This window comes from Hemitrygon akajei, chromosome 6 (genome assembly GCF_048418815.1).
Source record: "Hemitrygon akajei chromosome 6, sHemAka1.3, whole genome shotgun sequence".
NCBI classification, from domain to species: domain Eukaryota; kingdom Metazoa; phylum Chordata; class Chondrichthyes; order Myliobatiformes; family Dasyatidae; genus Hemitrygon; species Hemitrygon akajei.
Genome location: NC_133129.1, coordinates 46542112 through 46566532, shown reverse-complemented (window position 1 = coordinate 46566532; position 24421 = coordinate 46542112). Strand labels below are relative to the sequence as shown.

Sequence of the window (24421 nt, the reverse complement as noted above, 5' to 3'; positions counted from 1 at the left end):
TCATATTTTTTTTTTACTGAGTTAAGTATTGTATGTAATTAGTTTTGCTACAACAAGTGTATGGGACATTGGAAAAAAAGTTGAATTTCCCCATGGGGATGAATAAAGTATCTATCTATCTATCTATCTATAACATAGCAAAAAGTAATGGGAAGGTAGAGGATTGGGAAGCTTTTAGAAAACAACAGAAGGCAACTAAAGAGCCATAAGGAAAGAAAAAATTAAATGAGAAGATAAGCTAGCCAATAATATAAAATAGGATACAGAATGATTTTTTCAGATACATAAATAGGAGATGAGGTGGATATTGGATAATTGGAAAATGACGCTGGAGAGGGAGTAATGAGGGACAAAGAAATGGTGGACGAATTTGTAAGTATTTTGTGTCTTTGCTGTGGAAAACACCAGCAGAATGCCAGAAATGCAAGAATGTCAGGGGTCAGACGTGTCATTGCTATACCAAGAAGGGGCTTCGGATAAGTACCCTTATCCAGATAGACTTCACCCCAGGGTTCTGAAAGAAGAAGCTGAAATGATTGTGGAGGCATTGGTTATGAACTTTCAAGAGTCACTAGATTCTGGAATGGTTCAGAGAACTAGAAAATTGCAAATGTCACTCCACTCTTTAAGGGAGGATGGAGGCAGAAGAAAGGAAAGTATAGGCCAGTTAGCCTGACTTCAGTGGTTGGAAAGATGGAGTCTATTATTAAGGATGAGGTTTTGGCACACTTGGAGGCACATGATAAAATAGGCCAAAGTCAGCATAATTTCCTTAAGAGAAAACCTTGCCTGATAAATCTGTTGGAATTATTTGATGAAATTACAGGCAGGATAGACAAAGAAGAGTAAGTGGATGTTGTTCATTTGGAATTTCAGAAGGCCTTCAACAGGGTGCTTCACATAAGGCTGCTTAACAAGGTAAGATCCCATGGCATTACAGGAAAGATGAATAGAAGATTGGATGACTGGCAGGAGACAGAGTGGGAATAAAAAGCGTCTTTTCTGATTGGCCTAGTGTGTCAGTGTTGAGACCTCTTTTTTTTCACGTTATATGCCAATGATTTTGGATGAAGGGATTGATGACTTTGTGGCCAAACTCAATACAAAGATTGGTGGAGGGGCAGGTAGTATTTAGGAAGCATGGTGTCTGCAGAAGGACTTAGAAAGATTGGGAGAATGGGCATAGAAGTGGAAGATGGAAATATAGTGTAGGGAAGTGCATGGTCATGCACATTGATAGAAGGAATAAAGGTGTGGACTATTTTCTAAATGGGAGAAAATTCAAAAATCAGAGTTGCAAAGGGATTTGGAAGTCCCTGAGCAGGATTCCCCAAAGGTTAACTTGCAGGTTAAGTTGGTGGTGAGTAAGACAAATACAATGTTAGCATTCATTTCAAGAGGACCAGAATACAAAAGAAAGGATGTAATGCTGAGTTGTTAAAAGGCATTTGGCAGACCTCACTTAGAGCAGTTTTGAGCATCTTATCTAAGAAAAGATATGCTGGCATTGGAGAAGGTCCGGGGGAGTTTCATAAGAATGATCCCAGGAATGAAAGGGTTAACATGTCAGGAGTATTTAATAGCTCTGGTTCTGTACTCACTGGACTTTAGAATTGATGGGTGGGGGGGGGGGGGGTCATTGAAATCTATTGAATATTGAAAGACCTAGATAGAATGCATGTGGAGAAAAATGTCTTCTATACTGGGGGAGGCTAGGACCAGATGGCACAGCCTTAGAATAGTGACAACCATTTAGAACAGAAATGAGGAAAATTTTCTTTAGCCTGATGGTGGTGAATATGTAGAATTCATTGCCATAGAAGGCTGTACAGGCCAAGTCATTGGGTGTATTTAAGGTGGGGGTTGATAGATTCTTGATTAATCAGGGCATCAAATGTTACAGGGAAAGGGCAGGAGAATGGGGTTGAGAGGGATAAAAGATCAGTGTTGATGGAATGACAGAGAAGACTCAATGGGCCAAATGGCCTAAATCTGCTCCTGTCTTACAGCCCTAAGATGTTGGCAATATACAAATGTTTATGAATGTACAGTAATAATGCTCTAAAATCAACACAAAATCTCTTTGCTCATCTCATATATAAAAAACCTTTAGAATTTTAATAAAAATTATCTTTTACAAGCCTCCCTAACAAAATACAATTGTTTAAAATATGTTAGCAAGGACAGTTGGATCAAATACTTAATAGAACAGACAAGTTTTCAACAATAATAGGCAGCAAAAGAATATTAACCTGAAATTATTTCTGAACCTGCTGGTTAGATTTTGTCCTAACTTTGGAGGGTCATGCAATTTGAAATATACTAGATGAGGTCATCTGCAGTTCTTCCATGGATTTCCCAACATAAGTCATGCAGATACTCCATCTTCCCTCAACTACAAAACAACTTTGTCAGGCAAGCAAACTAGTAAGCAAAGCTTACTGTTATCAAAATAAATGAGAGAAGAAATATTAAAAATAATCTCTTCAAGTAATGTAACTGGAAATGCAATCTAATTGCCTTGTAAAACTAAAGTCCAATAAATGGATTTAAGCGTCAACCACTTTTCAGATTTGAACCGATCTGATGTCACCTTTAAACTGACATTGCAATTGTTATAGCTATCACTCTTGATTAAATTCTAAAGTTTTTAAAAATAATGTCAGTTCATTTACATACACCGTTAAATGTTCTGGTTTAATATTGGTACAGGAGCTTTTTAAATTACCTAAACTATTAAGTAGGGTGCCTTTTAAAGAAATTAGCATTTGGGATCTCCATTTTTAATTCTTTAGTCCCGGAACTCCACAATACATTAACAAAACTCATTCACACAATGTAGATTAGTACAGGTGCTGTGGAAACACATTACTGAGAACACAGGATTAAAGCTTTTAGAACAGTCAAAATGTCAAATTGAGCATTTTTATGTTTCTTTTAATGTTCAAAATTCAAACGCTTGGAAATGTTTATGCACCAAGATAATGTTTTGCTTTAATAGTATATCGTCTATTTCATATGGGGTTACTGCGAACTTGAGTATCTCATCTGATGTTTAAATAGATCTATCACTGGGAGCCAGGGTTCTTCTAGCCAACAAAAATCATTTGCATAATTATTTGGCAAAAAAATTACTCTTAGACTCTTACATCTAGTTAGTATTTGTTTACCTGAATTTCAGGAGCAGACTTGGAAAATGGCAGTTTCTTCCCCTCCCTCATCCATTGTGAAAGGTCTATAATTTCAGGTTCCACCAGTGAGGCAAAATGATCAGACATTAATCAGTACCATAGATTTTCTTTTGGCTTTAAGGCATCAGATTATCAGCCTGAAGCAGATAGTTGAAGTAGTTTCTAAACTTCCATTGTCAGTTTCAACATGAAACCAGTCAATATAAAATATCTTCTGTATTTCCACACAACCCCACTATGGTTTGACCATTCCAAGTTTTATTTTTTGCTTGACAATAGAGTTCCAAAAATCAGTAACAGGTTTACAAGAATTGAACATTATTCACTATGATTTCTATTCAATAATGACAGAGGCAAATGTAATATAAGTTATCTCTTCAGGAAATTTTATTCCCTCTATTTTAGACCAAAGTAATCTTGGTGCAGTTTTACAGTACTTCAACATATGGTTTCCCTTTATGGCATTGGGTTCATTAGTGCTCAATGCAAATAGTATAATATACCCCCAATAAATTACAAAGCAAGTCTTTAATCATATTCACTAGTCTTATCTTCTTCACCGGAAGATAATGAACATGTTACATATACAAAGTTGGATCAGGACTAATTTAAAATTGCAACAATCGGTAAGCTGACTAGCCGACTGTCAAACATAAACATTCTGGAACTTTCTCTCAGAAATCCAGACCATTCAGGTGAAGATTCATTCTGCTGTGATTGCTAGAAGTACCACATCATTATTCTCTAATGTTAAAAAGCAACTTCAGCAAATGGGCTTCAATAACCTGTTGAACTAAAAGAGAAAAAATACCAAATTAGAAAATACAAAGTTCTTATTTCCAATACAAACAGTAGTGCAAAAAACAATCCCAATGCAGAAAATCTGGGAAAACCCCCCCAGAAAATGCTATATACAAAACCATGCAGATTGAAAAGAGATCTAATAGATCAGATCAACAAACTCATCAGAAGAGAAATAAATAGAAAATAATAATCAACAGGCTTTGAAGAACTTCATAGTGAGGGCTACTTGAAAATTCTTATTAGCAAGGGAATGAAGTAACCAAAGAACAAACATGGAGAATTAAAAAAATGTGGTGATAGCAGGAATGTGGATGACACTAAGAGTGGGAGTGTAGTGGACAGCTAGAAAGGCTGCCTGTAGTGTGATCAGGATAAGGTGGAAAATTGGGCTGAAAAATGCAGATGGAATTTAATGCAGAGGTGTTGCTTTTTGGCAGGACAAACTAGTGTAGGGCCTACAGAGTGAAAGGTAGGACACTGAGGTGTGCAGTAGAACAAAGACATTTGGAAATATTTATCCATAATTCCTTGAAAGGGCTGACACAAGTATTCAGGGTCATAAAGAGAGCTTTTGGCACATTGGACTTCATGAATCAGAGTTCTCAGTTCAGGAGTTGGGATGTCATGTTGAAAATGTATAAAACATTGATGAGGCAGAATTTGGAGTATTGTGTGTGATTTTGGTCATCTATTACAGAAAAGCTGTCAATAAGCTTGAAAGAGTGCAGAGAAAACTTACAAGGGTGTTGTCAGGACTTAAGGACCTGAGTTACGGGGACATTTTGAATAGGTTAGGGCTTTATTCCCTGGAGTGTAGGAGAATGAGGGGTGATCTTATAGATCATGTAGGCCTTCGTTAGTCTCGATAGACCATGGATTTGCACCTTGGAAAGTTTCCAGGGCGCAAGCCTGGGCAAGCTTCTTTTTTTTAAAAATGGAAGACCGGCAGTTGCCCAAGCTGCAAGTCTCCCCTCTCCACGCCACCGATGTTGTCCAAGGGAGAAGGGAGAATTGTATAGAGCCATACAACTCTATGAGGTATATAGATAGAGTAAATGCATTCGGGCTTTTTACCATGAGGTCTGGTGAGATTAGAACTAGAGGTTATAGGTTCAGAGTGAAAGATGAAATATTTAAGGGGAATCGGAGGGGGAGTTTCTTCACTTAAAAGGGTGGTACAAGTGTGGAACGAGCTGCCAGTGAAGATGGTAGATGCAGGTTCAATTGCAACATTGAAGAGAATTTTGGATAGGTACATGGATGAGAGGCATATGGAGGGCTATGGTCTGGACGCAGGTGAATGGGACTAAACAGAAAATCAATTAATCATGGGGGAGGTGGACTAAGGGGCCTGTTTCTGTGCTGTAGTGTTCTATGATTCCAATATAGCTGTTACAAATGGAAAAATGACAACATACCTTTCCTGTGAAAAATATTCATAAAACTAATCTCATATTTTCAGATTATTGAGTGAATGAAATAGCTGAAATAATTATTCTAATAATCAACCTTCCAGACTACCTCAACTCATTGCAATTTTCCTACTGCTGAAACAGGTCAATGGCAGACATCATCTCCCTGGCTCTATATTCATTTTTGGGGCATCTGTAGAGTAAAGATACCTACATTAAACTAGTGTTCATTGATTACAATCTACCTTCAATCAAAGCAAACTCATCAACAAACGCCAGACCCTGGGAGTCAATGGCTTCCTTTGCCACTGGATTCTTGACTATCTGACCAGCGGAAGGCAGTCAGTAAGGATAAGCAGCAAGACCTCCACCATAATTGTTCTAAACATTGGTGCTCCACAAGGTTGCACCTTCAGCCCCTTACTCTTCTCCCTGTACACTCATGACTGCGTGTCCAGATTCTGCTCTAGACTCCATCAACAAGTTTGCAAATGATACAAACGTAGTGGACCGTATCTCAAATAACGAGTCGGATTACAGGAAGGAGATCGTGACATGGAGTCATGGAAACAGCCTTTTCCTCAATTTCAACAGAAGAGTTGGTCAATGACTTTAAGAGGGGCAGTGCATGTGCTCCTGTCTACATCAATGGTGTTGAGGTTGAGAGCCTCATTGAAGCAGCCAGCATAATCAAAGACCCCACCCACTCTGGACCTTATCTCTTCTCCTGTTGGGCAGAAGATAAAAAGGCCTGAAAGCATGTACCACTAGGCTCAATGTCAGCTTCTATCCCACTGTTATCAGACATCTGCATGGACTGCTTGCACGGTACGATGGATTCTTGCCCCCACAATCCATGAAGGTTACTAAACAAACTTATCCATTATAGACAATCAGACACATCCTCTCCATGACCTACTCTATAAGCAGCGGAACATCCTTTCAAACAGCTCATTCAGTCCCGTTGTCACAAGGATCGTTACGGAAAATCTTTCCTACCAAATACAATAAGCATATACAACAGTTCATCTCTGTGTGACAGGAGAACAGACATCATAGTACAAAAGTTTCTGTTTTTATTATTTTGTACATTATTATTGCACATTGGTAAATTATTGTGTATATTATTATTCTGTATTTTATTATTAGTTAATATTACTACTATAGCTAAGTGTGTTTTTAAATGTTGCTGCTGTAATGAAATAATTTCCCACTCGGGATCAATAAAGTATTTTTATTATGATCTTGCAATTTATTGTTTACCTGCACTGCAGTTTATCTGTAGCTTTTACACTTCAGCTGGTTTACCTTGTTCTGCCTCGATGCACCATGTAATGATTTGATCTGTATGGCTGGTTTGCAAGACAGTCTTTTCACTGTATCTTGGCATGTGACAATAATAATCAATCTAATTTTATTAAAGCAATTTTTGAAATTCTTTTGGTGTGCCTCATTAAAAGCTAGATATTAAACCAAACACTGGGCCCTGACTACTGACAGAACTGTTTAGTTCAGTGCAATATCAAAGACTGAGCATACATTCAAACAGCTAAATGAACACGGGCATAGTTAAAACTTATCATACATACAAAGGCACTCTTACCTGCAAGATGTACATAAATAACATAGATATAATGTTGGCTGATGAACAACTGAAAAAATTATTTGTTTTATGCAAATGTTTTTGAAACTGGGATCTCTAGTTGAGTTGCATGGTGTCAAATACAGTTTTAGTGTTTCTATAGCAAGGTGATGAAATTGTGAAGGTGGTAGAGAGGAAATCTCTGATCTACTTGCAGTCTCACTGAACGTACAAGTGTCAAGGCACATGGATGAAAAGAGGAACAAAATTATAGACCACAACAGGAAATTCATTTCAAACAATTTCAATCAGTAATTTTTTTAAAGATGAAAAATGCATCTTAAAAATTTTACTTGTAATGATAAATGAGAGATGGATTTTAGTTATTGCTGATTAACACTTTTAAATAAACTGTACTTAATCAAACAAGATAATTGCATAACAAAATCAAGTTTAATAATTACCATTTTTGAAACCCAGCCCTACCGCCATATCCATAGCATTAAATCCTGAATCCGTTTCAGCAGTTGGATCAGCACCATATTCTGTAAAGTGGGTAAGAACTTGTCAGATCAAACAATAATTAAAAGAACTTCAAAATTAACCTCATTTTATTTTGAGACCTATGAGTTACTGGCATAGGTAGCAATTAATGGACATCCATAATAAGGAAAAAAATCAGAATCTTGAGGCTACTCAATCCAAGTAGTTCTGGTACAACAGAATGGCTTCATTTGACCATTTCAGAGGACATTTAAGAGGCAATCATGTAGTTGGGTCTGGCATCACATTTAGGCCAGATGGAGTAAGTATATCAATGAACTGGTTGAATTTTTGCAACAATTCAATGGTTTTGTGGTCATTATTACAAGTTTATTATTTTGGAAGCTGCAGATTAACTGGATATTAATTCTAGATCTTCTAACATCAGGTTTGAATTTGGGTCTCTGGCATTTGTTAGTTACCTGAAAAACATCTGAAAACTTAACTGCAATACCACAATCATACACCGATATCAATGAATTGAATAGTTACCTACATTTTATTTGCATATTACATACAGTAGCATGCAAAAACTTGATATATATATACACACACACACCCACACCCACCCACCCCCCTATAGGGTGCCTAAGACTTTTGCACAGTTACTGATTTATCAACATGAAGCTACAATAGTAGGGGCTACGGTGGTAAATCTGGTGGGACAAATGATGAGAGTGGAGCGCCATGGTAGGGGTGTGAGACAAGTGGCAGAGAACGAGTGCCGGGGCAGAGGGTGGCATGGGTGCAGACACACCCAGCCTTCAGACACCAGGCAAGTAATTTGATTCCGAACAATTTATTTATGGATCATTACAGAAGGTCCCTCTGGTGCTTCCTGCTCTCTCCCTACTCCCTACCATGAATCCCTATCCCCTTCCCACTCTCATTCCACAACAGAGACCCATATCAGAATCAGGTTTATTAGCACTCACATAAGTCATGAAATTAGTTTTTTCTTCGTGGCTGCAGTACAGTGGAATATATAAAATTACTACAGTACCGTGTAAAACTTTTAGGCACCCAAGCTATATATATGTGCCTAAGACTTTTCCAGAGTACTGTTCAGAGGAAACAATAGAAATCAGAAGAACAAAGCTCCAACTGAAATTAAAACCATACCACCACCCAAACCTTCTGAGGTAAACTCAACAATGCTGCCTGAATCTCCAATAAAAAAAATTAGACCTGATATTTAAAAAAATCACGCAGCAATATGCAGTTTTAAAAGGTATGCCTGTGTTTCATACCTATGCATTGAGAATCTCATGTAAAATTATTTGCTGATGTAGAATTAGAAATCGGTTTATCTTTGGGCTGACTTACCCAACAACATCTCCACACATTTTACATGATTTCCGTGCACAGCATAAAGCAAAGGAGTTCCCCCATTCTGCAACAAAGGAAATGAGCAGTTTCTTTAAGCTATGACTGAACGAAATATTGCACTTAAGAAACCAAACTCATTAATAGAGTAATCGATTTATAATTTCTAACAAGGGCAACATTAACAGCATGACTACTTTGAATAGCATGACCATAACACTATAAGGTTGCTGCAAAAATCTTGCAAGTGCAGAGGTCCTCTGGGCAAAGCAACCTGCCTGTCATTCTTACCTAGTTCTCATTTATAATATGACCAGATTTTAATAGTTCTCAAAACAGCTTGGTAAACTGTGCAATTTATAAGCAAAACTTTGGTAAGGAAAAAAAATTGCATTTACGCAATGTTTTGTTTCCAGGTAATTAAATATTTAAAATCTTACCACTTTTTGAAGTATGAAATATACCTCTCAATATCAGAATAACACACTCCCATAATCAGCACTGTACTATTTACCAAAAAACCCTAATAACACTGCTTGAGGAATGAATATTAAAGATCTCACCTGCACTTCTTGCAGTTACCTCAAGGTAAGGAGTCAAAAGAATATAACGAGTTCGAGGTCAGCAGGGGATGCTCATGGAGTGAGCATTGTTTCAGATTCGCTCCATAACCTTTACTTTTTTTAACCTATGATCACCCTTATTTAACTTACTTTTTTTAATTAGTTTTTAAATACATTTTCTACATAGCTACAGATAAAAAACCCCAAATCAAAATGAAGAACATCAATACAGTGCAAAAATAAACATACAATAATAATATGATACAAAAAAAATTATTGAGAAAGCACCCAAATTGAAGACATGTAAAATTAGTATCCTCCCCAAGCCCCGCAACAAAAAAAACTCCAGACCAACCTCAACACAATATAGAGAATATAAATCAGGACAATCAAACCCCCAAAACTGTACATACACTTAGCAACAGAAGATATTCATGCCTACTACCAAAAAAAGAGGAGCTGAAAGCAAGGGACCGAAAAGAAAAAAACCCTAGTCAAGAGGAAGGTTATGAAAGTACTCAATAAAAGGTCCCCAGACCTTATGGAACTTTAAATCTGAATTGAGAACTGAATAATGAGTTTTTTCAAGGTCTAAGCAGGCCATAATATCGTTAAACCATTGAACATGCATGGGCGGGGCAACATCTCTCCATCTAAGGAGGATTAAACGTCTAGCCAGGAGAGAGGCAAAAGATAATATTCAACACTTAGTCGAACTCAGACGTAAATCTGTCTCACCCCAGAAACCGAACAAAGCAATTAAAGGGTTAGGTTCTAGGTGGTGATTCAGAATATGCGATAATGTTATGAAGACATCTTTCCAAAATTTCTCCAAGCTAGGACAAATCCAGTACATATGAATGAGAGAGGCCTCGCCCCTTTCGCATTTATCACAAAGCGGACTAATGTTAGGGTAGAATCGAGATAATTTAGATTTAGACATATGGGCTCTATGAACAATCTTAAACTGTAAAAGGCAATGGCGAGCGCAAAGAGAGGTTGAATTAACCGATTTGAGAATTGAGTCCCAAGTCTCATCAGATAAGGAGGTATTTAAATCATGCTCCCATGCCATTTTAATTTTATCCACAGGGGCACGTCGTAAGGCTGCTAATTTATCACGAATAAATGATATTAAACCTTTACCTAGTGGATTAATAGAAAGAAATAAGTCCATAACATTTTTCTCAGGCATTTCAGGGAAGTTAGGAATTAAAGGAGTAATAAAGTGTCTAATTTGGAGATATCTAAAAAAATGAGCATTGGGCAGATTGAACTTAGCAGAGAGCTGTTGAAAAGAAGCGAAGCGATTATCAATAAAAAGATCTTCAAAATGTCTAATGCCCTTCCTATACCAGTCATGGAATGCTGAGTCATACGTAGTAGGTAAAAAGAGGTGATTATGTAAGATAGGGCTAGAGAAGGAAAAACCATGGAAACCATAGCATTTCCCAAACTGAGCCCATATACGCAGAGTGTGTCTAACAAGAGGATTAACTATTAATCTGGACAAACTGCTAGGGAGTACAGAGCCAAGAAGTGCAGAGATAGATAATTCTTTAGTGGAGCTCAACTCCATTGCCACCCAATTAGGGCACTCGGGTTGACCATGAAAGAAAGACCAAAAGGTAGCACAACGTATATTGGCTGCCCAATAATATAAACGAAAGTTAGGTAAAGCCATGCCCCCCTCTTTTTTAGATTTTTGGAGGTGGATTTTATTAATTCTAGAGCGCTTATTCTTCCACAGATATGACAAAATAATAGAGTCTAAGGAATCAAAAAAAGACTTAGGAATAAAAATTGGGATTGATTGAAATAAATATAAAAGTTTAGGGAGAACATACATTTTAACAACATTAATATGACCTACCAAAGACATAGAAAGAGGTGACCATTGTAACAGACTCTGTTTAATAGTATATGAAAGATTGGCAAAATTTTCACGAAAGAGATCTTTAAACTTCCTTGTGACTGTAATCCCAAGATAAGTAAATTGATTATGAACTGCTTTAAAAGGGAGATCACAAAATGTTAATTCTTGTGCTTCTTTATTAATTGGGAAAAGTTCGCTCTTATGTAAATTGAGTTTATATCCAGAGAGCTGGGTAAACTGGTCAAGAAGTGAAAACATTGGAGGTAAGGATGTAGACGGATTTGAAAGAAAGAGTAACAAGTCATCGGCATAAAGAGAAACTTTATGCTCAACACCCCCTCTCCAAATCCCGGTCAGTTCAGGACAATTTTGAAATGCTATCGCCAAGGGTTCTATAGCCAAATCAAAGAGAAAGAGACTTAAAGGGCATCCCTGGCGGGTGCCACGCTTGAGGTTAAATAACTGGGATTTCTGAAAATTAGTTAAAACAGAGGCAGTAGGACACAAATACAGCAATTTGATCCAAGAGATAAAACTTTGACCGAAGTCAAATTTTTCTAAAACTGCAAAAAGGTAGTTCCAATCTATACGATCAAATGCTTTCTCCGCATCGAGGGAAATAACACATTCAGGAATCCCAGTTGGAGGTGAATATAAAATGTTAAATAAGCGTCGCATGTTAAAAAAAAGGAGACGGTTTTTAATAAAACCAGTTTGATCATCAGAAATAATAGAGGGGAATAACAGTTTCTAATCTATAAGCCAAAACTTTGGCCAAGATTTTAACATCAACATTAAGCAAAGAAATCGGCCTATACGAGGAACACTCTGTTGGGTCTTTACCCTTTTTTAATAAAAGAATAATAGATGCCTCGTTAAAGGAGGGTGGCAATTGGCCATATTTAAACGAGTCAGATAGTACTGAGAGTAACTGAGGAGAGAGAAGTGAAGAGAATGATTTATAAAATTCTATGGGGAACCCATCAGGTCCAGGAGATTTCCCTGAGGACAATGCAGAAATTGCAAAAGATATTTCTTCTGTTGATATAGGCGCATTAAGTTTGGCTTTAAAATCAGATGAAAGCGAAGGAATATTCAGATTAGTTAAAAAATGATCAACAGAGATATTGTCATTCAAAGATTCAGAGGAATAAAGTTGAGAGTAGAAATTTTTAAATGCGTCATTGATTTCTAGGTGATCCGATGTAAAGTCTCCATTCTCCTTCCGGATCTTTGTAATATGTTGTTTAGCTTTGGAACGCCTCAACTGATTGGCTAGAAATTTACCAGATTTGTCGCCATGGATATAAAAGCGACTATTACTTTCAAGAAGTTGGCATTCGACAGGTTGAGTAGACAGGAGGTTAAATTTAGCTTGAAGTTCTACACGCTTCTTGTATAGTTCAGGGTTCTTAGTTTGAGCACACAGTTGATCCAAATCTTTAATCTGATTAATGAGGTCTAATTGATCTGCACAGGACTTTCTATTAAGATTTGCTGTATAGGAGATTATTTGGCCCCTCAAATATGCTTTCATGGCATCCCAGACAATCTGGGATGACACTTCAGGTGATGTATTGGTGTTAAAATAAAAGGTTATCTGATCCTTAATAAATTTTAGAAAATCATCATCCGATAATAAAGTCGAGTCAAACCGCCAGTGTTTATTCCTCTGAGGGAGACCAGGAAAATTTAAAGACAGAGTAATTGGGGCATGGTCAGAAATCAGTATACTCTGATAGTCACAAGAATAGACAAATGGAATGAGTTGATTATCGAGTAAGAAGTAGTCAATTCTAGTAAAGGTATGGTGGACATGTGAAAAAAAGGAATAATCTCTCTCAGTAGGATGAAGGAAACGCCATATATCAGAGATACCATAATTAGAGAGAAATGATTGAATAGCTAAGGCAGATTTAGTAGGTGGTCTAGTAACAGAGGACGATCGATCCAAATTAGGATCTAACCAACAATTGAAATCACCACCCAGTATAAGAGAGTATGAGTTTAAGTCTGGTAGTGAGGAGAAAAAAAGTTCAAAAAAATTAACATCATCAAAATTGGGGGCATACAGGTTTGCTAGTACAACTTTAGTATTATATAATTTACCAGAAACAATAATAAAATGGCCATTTGTATCAGATATCTTATGATGGAGTTCAAAAGGAATATTTGAGTTAATAAGGATGGAGACCCCCCCCCCCCCCCCCCCCCCAGCTTTGGCGGCAAAGGATGAATGAAAATGCTGACCCGTCCACTTTGACAAAAGCCGGGAGTTATCAAAGCAACGAATATGAGTTTCTTGAAGGAAAGCAATGTCAGCTTTGAGTTGTTTAATATGTGAGAAGACCTTCCTTCTTTTAACAGGGTGATTCAATCCCTTTACATTCCAGCTCACAAATTTAAGTGTGTTAACCATTATCAATTGTTAGTATGTAGAAGGCAGCAGGCATATAAAAAGTCAAGCAGTACAATAACAGTCTGGGAGCAAAAATGTAAACATACATTCGTAGAATCAAAACAGAAACATGTCCTGAATAACAAAGGAAAGCAAAGGAAACAGTGAGTAGTGTTGGAACTGGAGAATCCGCCCCACTCTCAAAACCCAAAACTAGACGGCTACCAAAAAAAGCAGCTAGCTCTACCAAAAAAATTAACCCAAGTATGACTTCCAGTTCTATGTCATTAACAACAGTTCCGTCTAAATACTATAGCAAATGGTAACTAGTTTATGCACTAGAAAACATCATTACAAATAGGAACAACTTCAACAGAAGTATGACTTAATACAAAGAAAATCAAAAGAAAACCAAAACTAACCTACCCGCGAAAAGTTATAGAAGATTAAAAGAGAAAAGAAAAAAAAGAGGGAGAAAAGGGGGAAATTGTATATTCGAAGAGAGTACTTATCAACCATTTACAGAAAAAAAAGGGGAGCAAAACTTAAACTATGAATCAACCAACAGGAAGGCCTTCAATAAAAACTCCAAACCTCCAAAACAAGTTAAAAAAGTTATACAAGAATAAAATGGATTACCCAAGTACAATCTAAATGTCCGCAGGGAAACATTAAACTCGGATTATCTATTTAGAAAAAACGCACCAACTCCAGGGAGAGATTGTCTACAGCCCTTAGAATTTCAATAAATAATGTCTGAGTTATTCAAGAAAGGTCTGAGTCCGGAAAAAATAGCTTTACTACGAGAGGTACTTATCCACCATTTTAGAAGGTCAGACCAGGATCCTAAGGAGACGTGCTGGCCGGAAGACTTCCAACAAATGCCTCGGCATCCTTCACTGATTTAAACTTAACTTACTTTTACCTACACCAAAAGATTCTTGCTACTTTTTTGGACTTATCTTTAAGAGTTTATTGTGAATTTTGAAGAAATGAATACAGAAATGGCTCTTAGATCTAAAGGGCGAGAACCTGGGAAAGATTCTAACGGGAACGGGAAGAAGAAAAAGACCGATCCTAAGCGCACTGAATTGACTTATGAAATGTTATTGGAGGTTTTAAATCAAAAAGTTGAAGAACAACGACAAATTTTCAAACAAGATATAAAGGCTTTTCAAGATTATATGGATAAGACGGATTCAGTAGTTAACCAGCAGCAAGTTCTAATCGGAACTTTGCAAGAGGACGCTCGGAAGCGAGACTTGATAATCGAAAAACTGGAGCAGAAATTACTTTCGACGATTAAACAGGTGGAAACACTTAAAGCTAAGAGTGTCGACTTTGAGAATCGGTCCAGAAGACAGAACTTACGCATACTTCGTCTCCCGGAATGTATTGAACAAGGGGACCCCTTGAAGTACTTTGCTCAACTTTTAAAGGATGCGTTTCCTTCTGTATTAACAGACAGTCCTCCGTTATTCGATCGCGCTCACAGAATTATGCGTCGATCACCAAGTGCTTCAGCTAAACCACCGGTTGTAATTGTCCGATTTCATTATGTGCATGTTAAAGAGCAACTTATTCCTGTGGCTCGGCTTGTAGGGATGGTCAAATTTCAAGAATTCAATTTTCGATTAGTGGAGGATTTTAGTCCAGAAGTAATGAAGGCAAGGCTTCTTTTTAAACCTCTGATGTCCGAATGTTATGAGAAAAATCTAAAACCTGCGCTCTTATACCCTGCGAAGCTCAGAATATCGCCTCCCAATGCATCACGGCGTGTTTTCTTTTCTACATCTGAAGTGAGAAGCTTTTTGAATGAGAACTTCCCTACTGCTACGGATTCTCATCTCTAATAAATGAGTGATTTTGATTGTTACAAGATGGTTTTTGTTTCCAAAACTAGATTTTGTTTCTGGCTATTGGTGTAGGTTTACTCTATATTTTATACTCTAGTTAAAGTTTTTTTTTGATGTGCTAATCTTTTTATTTTACTTACTTCAATCACTGAAGTATCATATTTTTTACTGAGTTAAGTATTGTATGTAATTAGTTTTGCTACAAGTGTATGGGACATTGGGAAAAAAAAGTTGAATTTCCCCATGGGGATGAATAAAGTATCTATCTATCTATCTATCACTGTACTTTAGCTTTGGTCATTTTTATTAATCCTTCAAAGGTGAATTTTTTTTTTTACTAATTTGGCGGTTTCTTCTCTAAAATATTTTTGGCTTTTTTTTATTTCGCCCTTTTTTTTCTCTCGTCTTCTTCCTATAATGCATTTCTTATCACAGTTTAAATTTTTTTTTGGTTTGCTTGGGTTTTAACCCGATTTATAAGTTACTAGTGATTATATTCTTTTTGTTTTTTTTTTACTAGCAATTATATTAAGAAGTTTGGTTTTAGTATAGTGATTATTATTTCTTTAGAGTTTGGGCGGATCTTTTTTATCCTTTATATATGGAGTTGCCTTCTGCTGATATGGGGGTAGATTTAGTTTCATTTCTCTTTTTTCCCAGCCTTTTCCTGGCTGGGGAGATCTTTTCTCCTCTTGGGTGGGGGGTGGGGATCTTTTTCTAAATCTTATGTTCTTTACACCAGTTTTTTTTAGTTTCTTCATTTGGGCTGATTTTAAACTACTAAAATGTCCGCGATGTCATCACTTCCGGGTCCACCCCTTATTTTTGTTCCTCTTCCGGGTGCATGAGTTCATAATTTGGTTAACCCTTTATATACCAAAGGGTTGATTTCAGAATATGGCTCAGAGCATTAATTTTGTCTCTTGGAATACTAATGGCTTAAACCATCCGATTAAATGGAAAAAGATTTTCAAAGTATTCCAAAGACTCAATGCACATATTATTTTTGTACAAGAAACTCGTGAGGAAAGAAGACAATTATTGCTTTTTTAGGTTTTGGAGGGGTCAACAGTACCATTCAAATTCGAATGCTAAAGTAAAGGGAGTTTCAATTTTTATTGACTCCTCTATTGCATTTGTCCAACACGATATCTTTTCAGATCCAAATGGTAGATTTTTGTTAATTACTGGCTTACTTTTTAACAAAAAGGTTGCTATGGTTAATGTTTATGCTCCAAATGTGGATTATCCTGATTTTTTTAAGTCCTTATTAACTTCTCTACCTAATCTAAATGAATATAAGTTAATAATGGGTGGTGACTTTAATTGTTGTTTAAATCCTTTGTTGGACAGATCTATATCTACTCAGACTTTACCTAATAAGTCGGCCACTTATATTAACTCTTTTTTGACTGATAATGGAATTTTTGATATTTGGAGATTTCGGCATTCTAAGGACAAAGAGTTTTCATTTTTCTCACATGTTTATCATTCCTACTCGAGAATTGATTATTTTTTTTATTGACTTTTGTTTTATTCCATCGGTAATTGGTTGTAATTATGGTATTGTAGCCATCTCTGACCATGCTCCATTAAAACTTTCTATTAAATTTACGGATACAGCTTCTAGTGCTAGACAATGGCGATTTGATTCTACCTTACTGCAAGATCCGGGTTTTATTAAATTTATGAAGGAACAGATCGATTTCTTCTTTTCAACTAATTCCACAGATGATATTTCTTGCGGAACACTTTGGGACACTTTTAAAGCATATATACGTGGACAGATTATCTCCTACTCCGTTGGTCTGAGAAAACGCATTAAGAAGGAAACTCTTTTATTGGTTGATAAAATTAAAGAGATTGACAAAAAATATTCGACTACTCCTAGTAAGGAGCTTTACAAACAAAGGGTTGAACTTCAAATGGAACATAGTTTATTACTTACATCTTCGATTGAAAATCAATTAATGAAAACCAGATCTGATTTTTATATACATAGTGATAAATCGGGTAAACTGTTAGCTAGTCAATTGAAGAATGCTTTGGTTAAACGTCAAATTACTAAGATTCGTCAGCAGAATGGGGATCTGACAGTTAACCATGATGAGATAACCAAATCATTTCAAGATTTTTATACCTCCCTGTATTATTCTGAATTCCCTCATGATTATAATACCATGTGTGATTTTCTTGGGAAATTGAATTTTCCAAAATTATCATCAGATGATCTTTCAATATTAGAAACTCCTATTACGGATGCAGAAATTAAAGGGATCATTTCCTCTATGAATTCTGGGAAAGCACCAGGTCCAGATGGGTATACAGTAGAATTTTTAAAATGTTTTTCCGCTACTCTTTCTCCTTGGTTATGCAGGGTTTTTGAAGAAGCAATTAGATTGGGTAATCTGCCACAATCTTTTTATAGAGCTTCCATTTCTTTAATATTGAAGAAAGATAAAGACCCTACTGACTGTGCATCCTATAGACCAATATCTTTATTGAATGTAGATTCCAAGATCTTTTCCAAGTTACTGGCATCCAGGCTGGAGAAGGTATTACCCCAAATTATTTCGGAAGATCGAACTGGTTTTATTAAAAATCGCTATTCTTTTTTCAATATTAGGAGATTATTGAATATTGTTTATACTCCTTCACATAGCACTTCAGAATGTGTCATTTCACTAGATGCGGAGAAAGCATTTGATAGAGTTAAATGACCATACTTATTTACTGTGCTTGAGAAGTTTAATTTTAGTCCGACATTCATTTCCTGGATTAAACTGATATATCATACTCCAGTAGCCTCGGTGCTTACTAACAGTCAAAGATCTGCCTTTTTTCGTTTATTTCGGGGTACTAGACAAGGCTGTCCTCTTAGTCCATTATTATTTGATATTGCTTTAGAACCCTTGGCAATTGCTATCAGAGAATCACAGAACATTTTTGGCATTAATCGTGGGACAGATATACATAAGCTATCATTATATGCAGATGATTTATTATTATTTATTTCTGATCCTGAGAAATCCATTCCTGCAGATATATCAATGTTGGCTCAATTTAGTAATTTTTCCGGGTATAAATTAAATCTTAATAAGAGTGAATTGTTTCCTTTAAATAGACAGGTTCCAATTTATGGAAATTTACCTTTTAAATTAGTTAATGACTCTTTTATTTACTTAGGGATTAAAATCACAAAAAACTATAAGGACTTATTTAAGGTTAATTTTTTTACCCCTAATTGATCTGATTAAATGTTTGTTTACTAAATGGTCACCAGTATCTTTATCTCTGATAGGTCGGATTAATGCTATTAAGATGGTTATTTTACCCAAGTTTTTATATATATTTCAAGTGGTACCAATTTTTATTCCGAAATCTTTTTTTGCTAATGTTGATTCAAAAATTTCCTCATATATATGGCAGAAAAAAAATCCTAGATTAGGTAAAAAATACTTACAGAAGGCAAGGAAGGAAGGTGGATTGGCATTGCCTAATTTTAGATTTTATTATTGGGCAGTTAATATCCGATATTTGATATGTTGGTTAAAGGATTGGGATTTATCTTTTAGCCCTCATTGGGTGAACCTGGAAATTAAATCTGTACAAGGATTTTCATTGGGTTCTATTTTAGGGTCTTCTCTTCCCTTTGCTCTTTCTAAATTGCCGAAACAAATTAACAATCCGATAGTTAAACATACTTTACGTATATGGTTTCAATTTCGGAAATTTTTTGGGTTGACTCAGTTTGTTTTAAATATTCCTATTGTATCCAATTGCTTTTTTTATCCTTCTATTATAGACCAAGCTTATTCAGCTTGGAAGACTAAAGGATTACTACGATTTTCCGATTTATTTTTGGATTATTGTTTTATGTCTTTTGAACAATTATCTAATAAATATAATTTGCCTAGATTTCATTTTTTAAAAGATATTTACAGATTAGGAATTTCTTAAATACTGTACTTCCTACTTTTCCAAATTTTGTGTCTTCAGGTATTTTGGAGAATTTGTTTGAACTAAATCCTTCTCAGAAAGGGCTAATATCAAAACTTTACAATATAATTATGAAGATACGTTCAGAGCCCTTCTATAAGATTAAAAATGATTGGGAAAGAGAACTTAACCTATTGAGAATTGGGATAAAATTCTTCAATTAGTTAATACATCATCTAAATGTGCTAAACATTCATTAATACAGTTTAAGGTTGTGCATAGGGCTCATATGTCCAAGGATAAATTGGCTCATTTTTATTCCTATATAAATCCTATTTGTGACAGATGTCATTCTGAGATAGCGTCTTTAACTCATATGTTCTGGTCGTGTCCGCTTTTGAAAAAATATTGGAAAGACATTTTTGATATTATTTCTACGGTATTGAACATTGATTTACAACCTCATCCTATTACTGCAATTTTTGGTTTACCAATGATGGACTCACTCCATTTATCCTCTTCTGCTTGTCGAATGATTGCATTTCTTACATTAATGGCTAGAAGATCTATTTTGTTGAATTGGAAAGAAATTAATCCTCCTACTGTATTTCATTGGTTTTCTCAAACTATGTTATGTCTAAATTTAGAAAAAATTAGAAGTGTTGTATTTGATAATTCTATTAAATTTGAAAAGATATGGAGACCATTTATTCAATATTTTCATATGATGTAATATGACCCTGTTCCAAGCCTATTTGTTTTTCCAGTTTCGATTTTATATATGTTGAGAGGATCGGAGTTGACGACACTGATGATTTTGTATTTTTGTTAGGCATTATAAATAGCCCTTTTTTTCATTTTTTCTTTTTTCCCTTATTAGTTATTAGATTATTAGATTAGTTTTTTTGCATAATTTTTTTTCCTTCTTTTTTCTGTTTTTTAAAAATATATATTATGATATACCTAGGTTTGCCTTGTTTATTTGTTACTTGTATCATCCATGATTTGGGAATACTCATTTATACTATAACTATTGCTTATGTATTCTTTCATGTTCAGTTGAAATGTGTATGTTTGTAATCCCATTATCTATGTATCAATTTTATTTTGTTGATATTAATAATAATAATAAAAAAAATTGAAAAAAGAATATAATGAGTTCTGTGGTCCAAGTTTCCAGCTTTAGATATTTCAAACAGAACAGAGAGGGAGGCAAAAGAGGTGGGACCGTGACATTGCTAATTAGGGATAGTGTCACGGCTGCAGAAAAGGAGGAAGCCATGGAGGGATGGTCAACCGAGTCAGTGTGGGTGGAGTTCAGAAATAGGAAAGGGGCAATAACTGTAATGGATGTTTCTTATAAACGCCCCCAATAGTAAAAGGGATATCGAGGAATAGATAGGGAGGCAGATACTGGAATGGTGCAATAATAATAGGGTTGTTGTGATGGGAGATTTTAACTTTCCTAATATTGACTGACATCTCCATAGCACAAGGGATTTAGATGGGGTGGAGTTTGTTAGCTGTGTTCAGGAAGGTTTCTTGATGCAATATGTAGATAGAGAAGAGGCTGTACTTGATCTGGTATTGCGAAATGAACCTGGTCAGGTGTCAGGTCTGTTGGTGGGAGAGCATTTTGGAGGTAGTGACCACAACTCTATTTCCTTCACTACAGCACTGGAGAAGGATAGGAGCAGACAATTTGGAAAACATTTATTTGGGATGGGGGAAATATGATGCTATCGGGCAGGAACTTGGGAACAGAAGTTCTCTGGGAAATGCACGGCAGAAATGTGGCAAATGTTCAGGGAGTTCTGCATAGGTATGTTCCATAGAGGCAGGGAATGGATGGTAGGGTTAAAGAACCATGTACAAAGGATGTAGAAAATCTAGTTAGGAAGAAAAGAAAAGCTTACAAAAGGTTCAAGAAACTAGGTACTGTTAGAGCTCTAGAAAATTACAAGGTTGCTAGGGAGGAGCTTAAGAATGGAACTAGGAGAGCCAGAAGGGGCCAAGAGAAGGCCTTGATGAGCAGGATTAAGGAAAATTCCAAGATGTTCTACAAGTATGCGAAGAGCAAGAGGATGTGCTGTGTGAGAATAGGACCAATCAGGTGCAATAACTGGAAACATGCATAGAGTCAGAGGAGGTAGCGGAGGTAATTAATGAATACTTTGCTTCAGTATTCACCGGGAAAAACACCTTGGCAATTGTGGGGATGACTTACAGTGGACTGAAACGCTTGAGCATATAGACATAAAGAAAGAGGATGTACTGGTGCTTTTGAAAAGCATTAAGTTAGATAAGTCACTAGGACCGGAGATATACCCCAGGCTACTGTGGGAAGTGAGGGAGATTGCTGAGCATCTTGCGATGATCTTTGCATCATCAATTGGGACGAGAGAAGTACCAGAGGATTGGAAGGTTGCAAATGTTGTTCTCTTATTCAAGAAAGATAGTAGAAATAACCCAGGAAATTATAGACCAGTGAGTCTGACTTCAGTGGAGGGTAAGTTGTTGAAGATCCTGAGAGGCAGGATTTATGAGCATTTGGAGACACATAACCTGATTAGGGATAGTCAGCATGGGTTTGTCAATGGCAGGTCGTGCCTTATTAGCCTGATTGAGTTATTTGAGGATATAACAAAACATTGTTGAAGGTAGAGCAGTGGATGTAGTGTATATGGATTTCAAGTAAGGCAGTTGATAAAGTTCCCCATGCAAGGCTCCTTCAGAAAGTAAGGAGGCATGGGATACAAGGAGGCCTAGCTTTGTGGATCTAGAAATGGCTTGCCCACATAAGGCAAAGGGTGGTTGTAGATGGTTCGTATTCCGCTTGGAGGTTGGTGACCAGTGGTGTTCCACAGGGATCTGTTCTGGGTCCCCTCCTCATTGTGATTTTTATAAATGATCTGGATGAAGAAGGGTGGGTTAGTAAGTATGCTGATGATACAAAGGTTGGCGGTGTTGTGGATAGTCTGGAGGTTTGTCAGAGGTTACAGAGGGACATCAATATGATGCAGAACTGGGCTGAAAAGTGGCGAAGGCAACCCAAATAAGTGTGAAGTGGATCATTTTGGAAGGTCCAATTTGAAGACAGAATTCAATATAAATGGTAAGACTCTAGGCAGTGTGCAGGATCTGAGAGATTTTAGGGGTCCGTGTCCAAAGGACACTCAAAGTTGCTGCGCAGGTTGACAGTGTTGTTAAGAAGGTGTATGGTGTGTAGGCATTCATCAACCATGGGACTGAGTTGAAGAGCCGTGAGGTAATGTTACAGCTATATGGAACCCTGGTCAGACCCCACTTGGAGTACCATGTTCAGATCTGGTCACCTCACTACAGGAAGGATGTGGATACTAGAGAGAGTACAGAGGAGATTTATAAGGATGTTCCCTGGATTGGAGGGCATACCTTATGAGAATAGGTTGAGTGTACTTGGCCTTTTCTCCTTGGAGCGACGGAGGATGAGAGGTGACCTGATAGAGGTGTATAAGATGATGAGGGGCATTGATCATGTGGATAGCCAGAGGCTTTTTCCCAGGGCTGAAATGCTAAAATGAGGGGGCATAGTTTTAAGGTGCTTGGAAATATTTACTGAGGGGATGTCTGTTTTTCACACAGAGGGTGGTGGGTGCGTGGAATGCACTGCCGGCAGCCTTGGTGGAAGCGGATATAATAGGGTCTTTTAAGAGCCTCTTAAATAGGTACATGGAGATTAGAAAAATAGAGGGCTATTCACTAGGGAAATTCTACACAGTTTCTAGAGTAGGTTACATGATTGGCACAACATTGTGGGCCAAAGGGTCTTTAATGTGCTGTAAGTTTCTATGTTGTATGTTTTTCTGTTAAGGATGGAAATTTTTGACAGGGCACCTGCTCCACTGCTCCAGTTACCTGGGTTCAATCCTGACCTCCAGTGTTCCCTTTTGGAATATGCAGTAATAAATTAAAATTCATATTTTTTATTGATGGCCAGTGTAGTCTCTGAGCTGAAAAGCCTACTCTTATGCTCTACGACTCTCATGAAGCAGGCTGAGCAACCAATCAGATTGCAATATTTTCAAAGATAGAAAATGAAAAAAACCCACCACTGATAACTAACTCTTAAAGAAGGCAGATAGTTCGAAAATGTTGTTGGATTAATATAGAGGTAGAAGTAACAAACCTTTGGAAAAGTTTTTCAGATGACAGAGTTTTTCACATGTAACACGCTGTAAGGTTTCACTGCTGATGTAATGGCTTCTCTGTAATGTTCCACTGCTAAGGTAATGGTTTCTCTGTAGCAGAAATTTTTGGGTTATGACTAGAGATAACGGGGCATGTTAGCCACTGAACGGAATGTTATTCTTTCTTGTGTGTCTGGGAGACGGGAATTGCCGGGGAGAGATGAGGAGAGAAGATGCGAATGGAGAGAGTTGGTAGACTGCTGGACGGAGTGGACTTGGAGCGAGGGTCCAAAGGTCAGCGACGATTGGAGGAGGTCGATGGTGGACGAGTGGCCTTATCAGTGAGCTCCAACATTACGCATTAGATTGTTTCACGAGAATGGGCCCTTTTTCTTTTTTTGCTTTCTTTATTAACCATATAGTCAAATTTAGAATTATAAAGCTCAATCGTTTAATCGCATATTGTGTACTCTTTATTTCATGGTATGATTTTTAACAGGGGACACATCACGCAGCATCCACCCGAATGAGATTTCTTAAGTTTGGCCAGGCCAGGGGCTATCATCCCCTATATTAAGCCACTAGCCGAACCAAGAGTTACACATATTATTTGAAGGAAATGCAATTTCACTGACGTAAGTATTAATTACAGCTCCAATAACTTAAATATTTTACTGCCTATAAAGATTGCAACAGCACATCCTGTGGAGGTGCAAGATATTTCTCTACATTTGATGATAACTCAGGAAGAAATTGCTGTGA

The 24421-nt window shown here is 36.8% G+C and overlaps 1 protein-coding gene across 4 annotated transcripts in view; it reads right to left on the bottom strand.

The window, feature by feature from the left end:
* Positions 1-3429: 3429 nt before the first annotated feature.
* The window catches only part of ankra2 (ankyrin repeat, family A (RFXANK-like), 2), a 38950-nt gene continuing 17958 nt past the window's right edge, over positions 3430-24421 (bottom strand). For 3 of the 4 annotated variants that reach the window (XM_073048311.1, XM_073048308.1, XM_073048309.1), the window contains 3 exons: positions 8859-8925; positions 7454-7534; positions 3430-3984 (listed from right to left, as the gene is read on the bottom strand). In XM_073048311.1, coding sequence (XP_072904412.1) covers positions 3929-3984; positions 7454-7534; positions 8859-8925 — 204 coding nt within the window. In that variant the 3' untranslated portion in view covers positions 3430-3928. Of the gene's footprint in view, positions 3985-6326; positions 6403-7453; positions 7535-8858; positions 8926-24421 lie in introns of all 4 variants that reach the window. The other variant, XM_073048310.1, reaches the window with a different exon arrangement.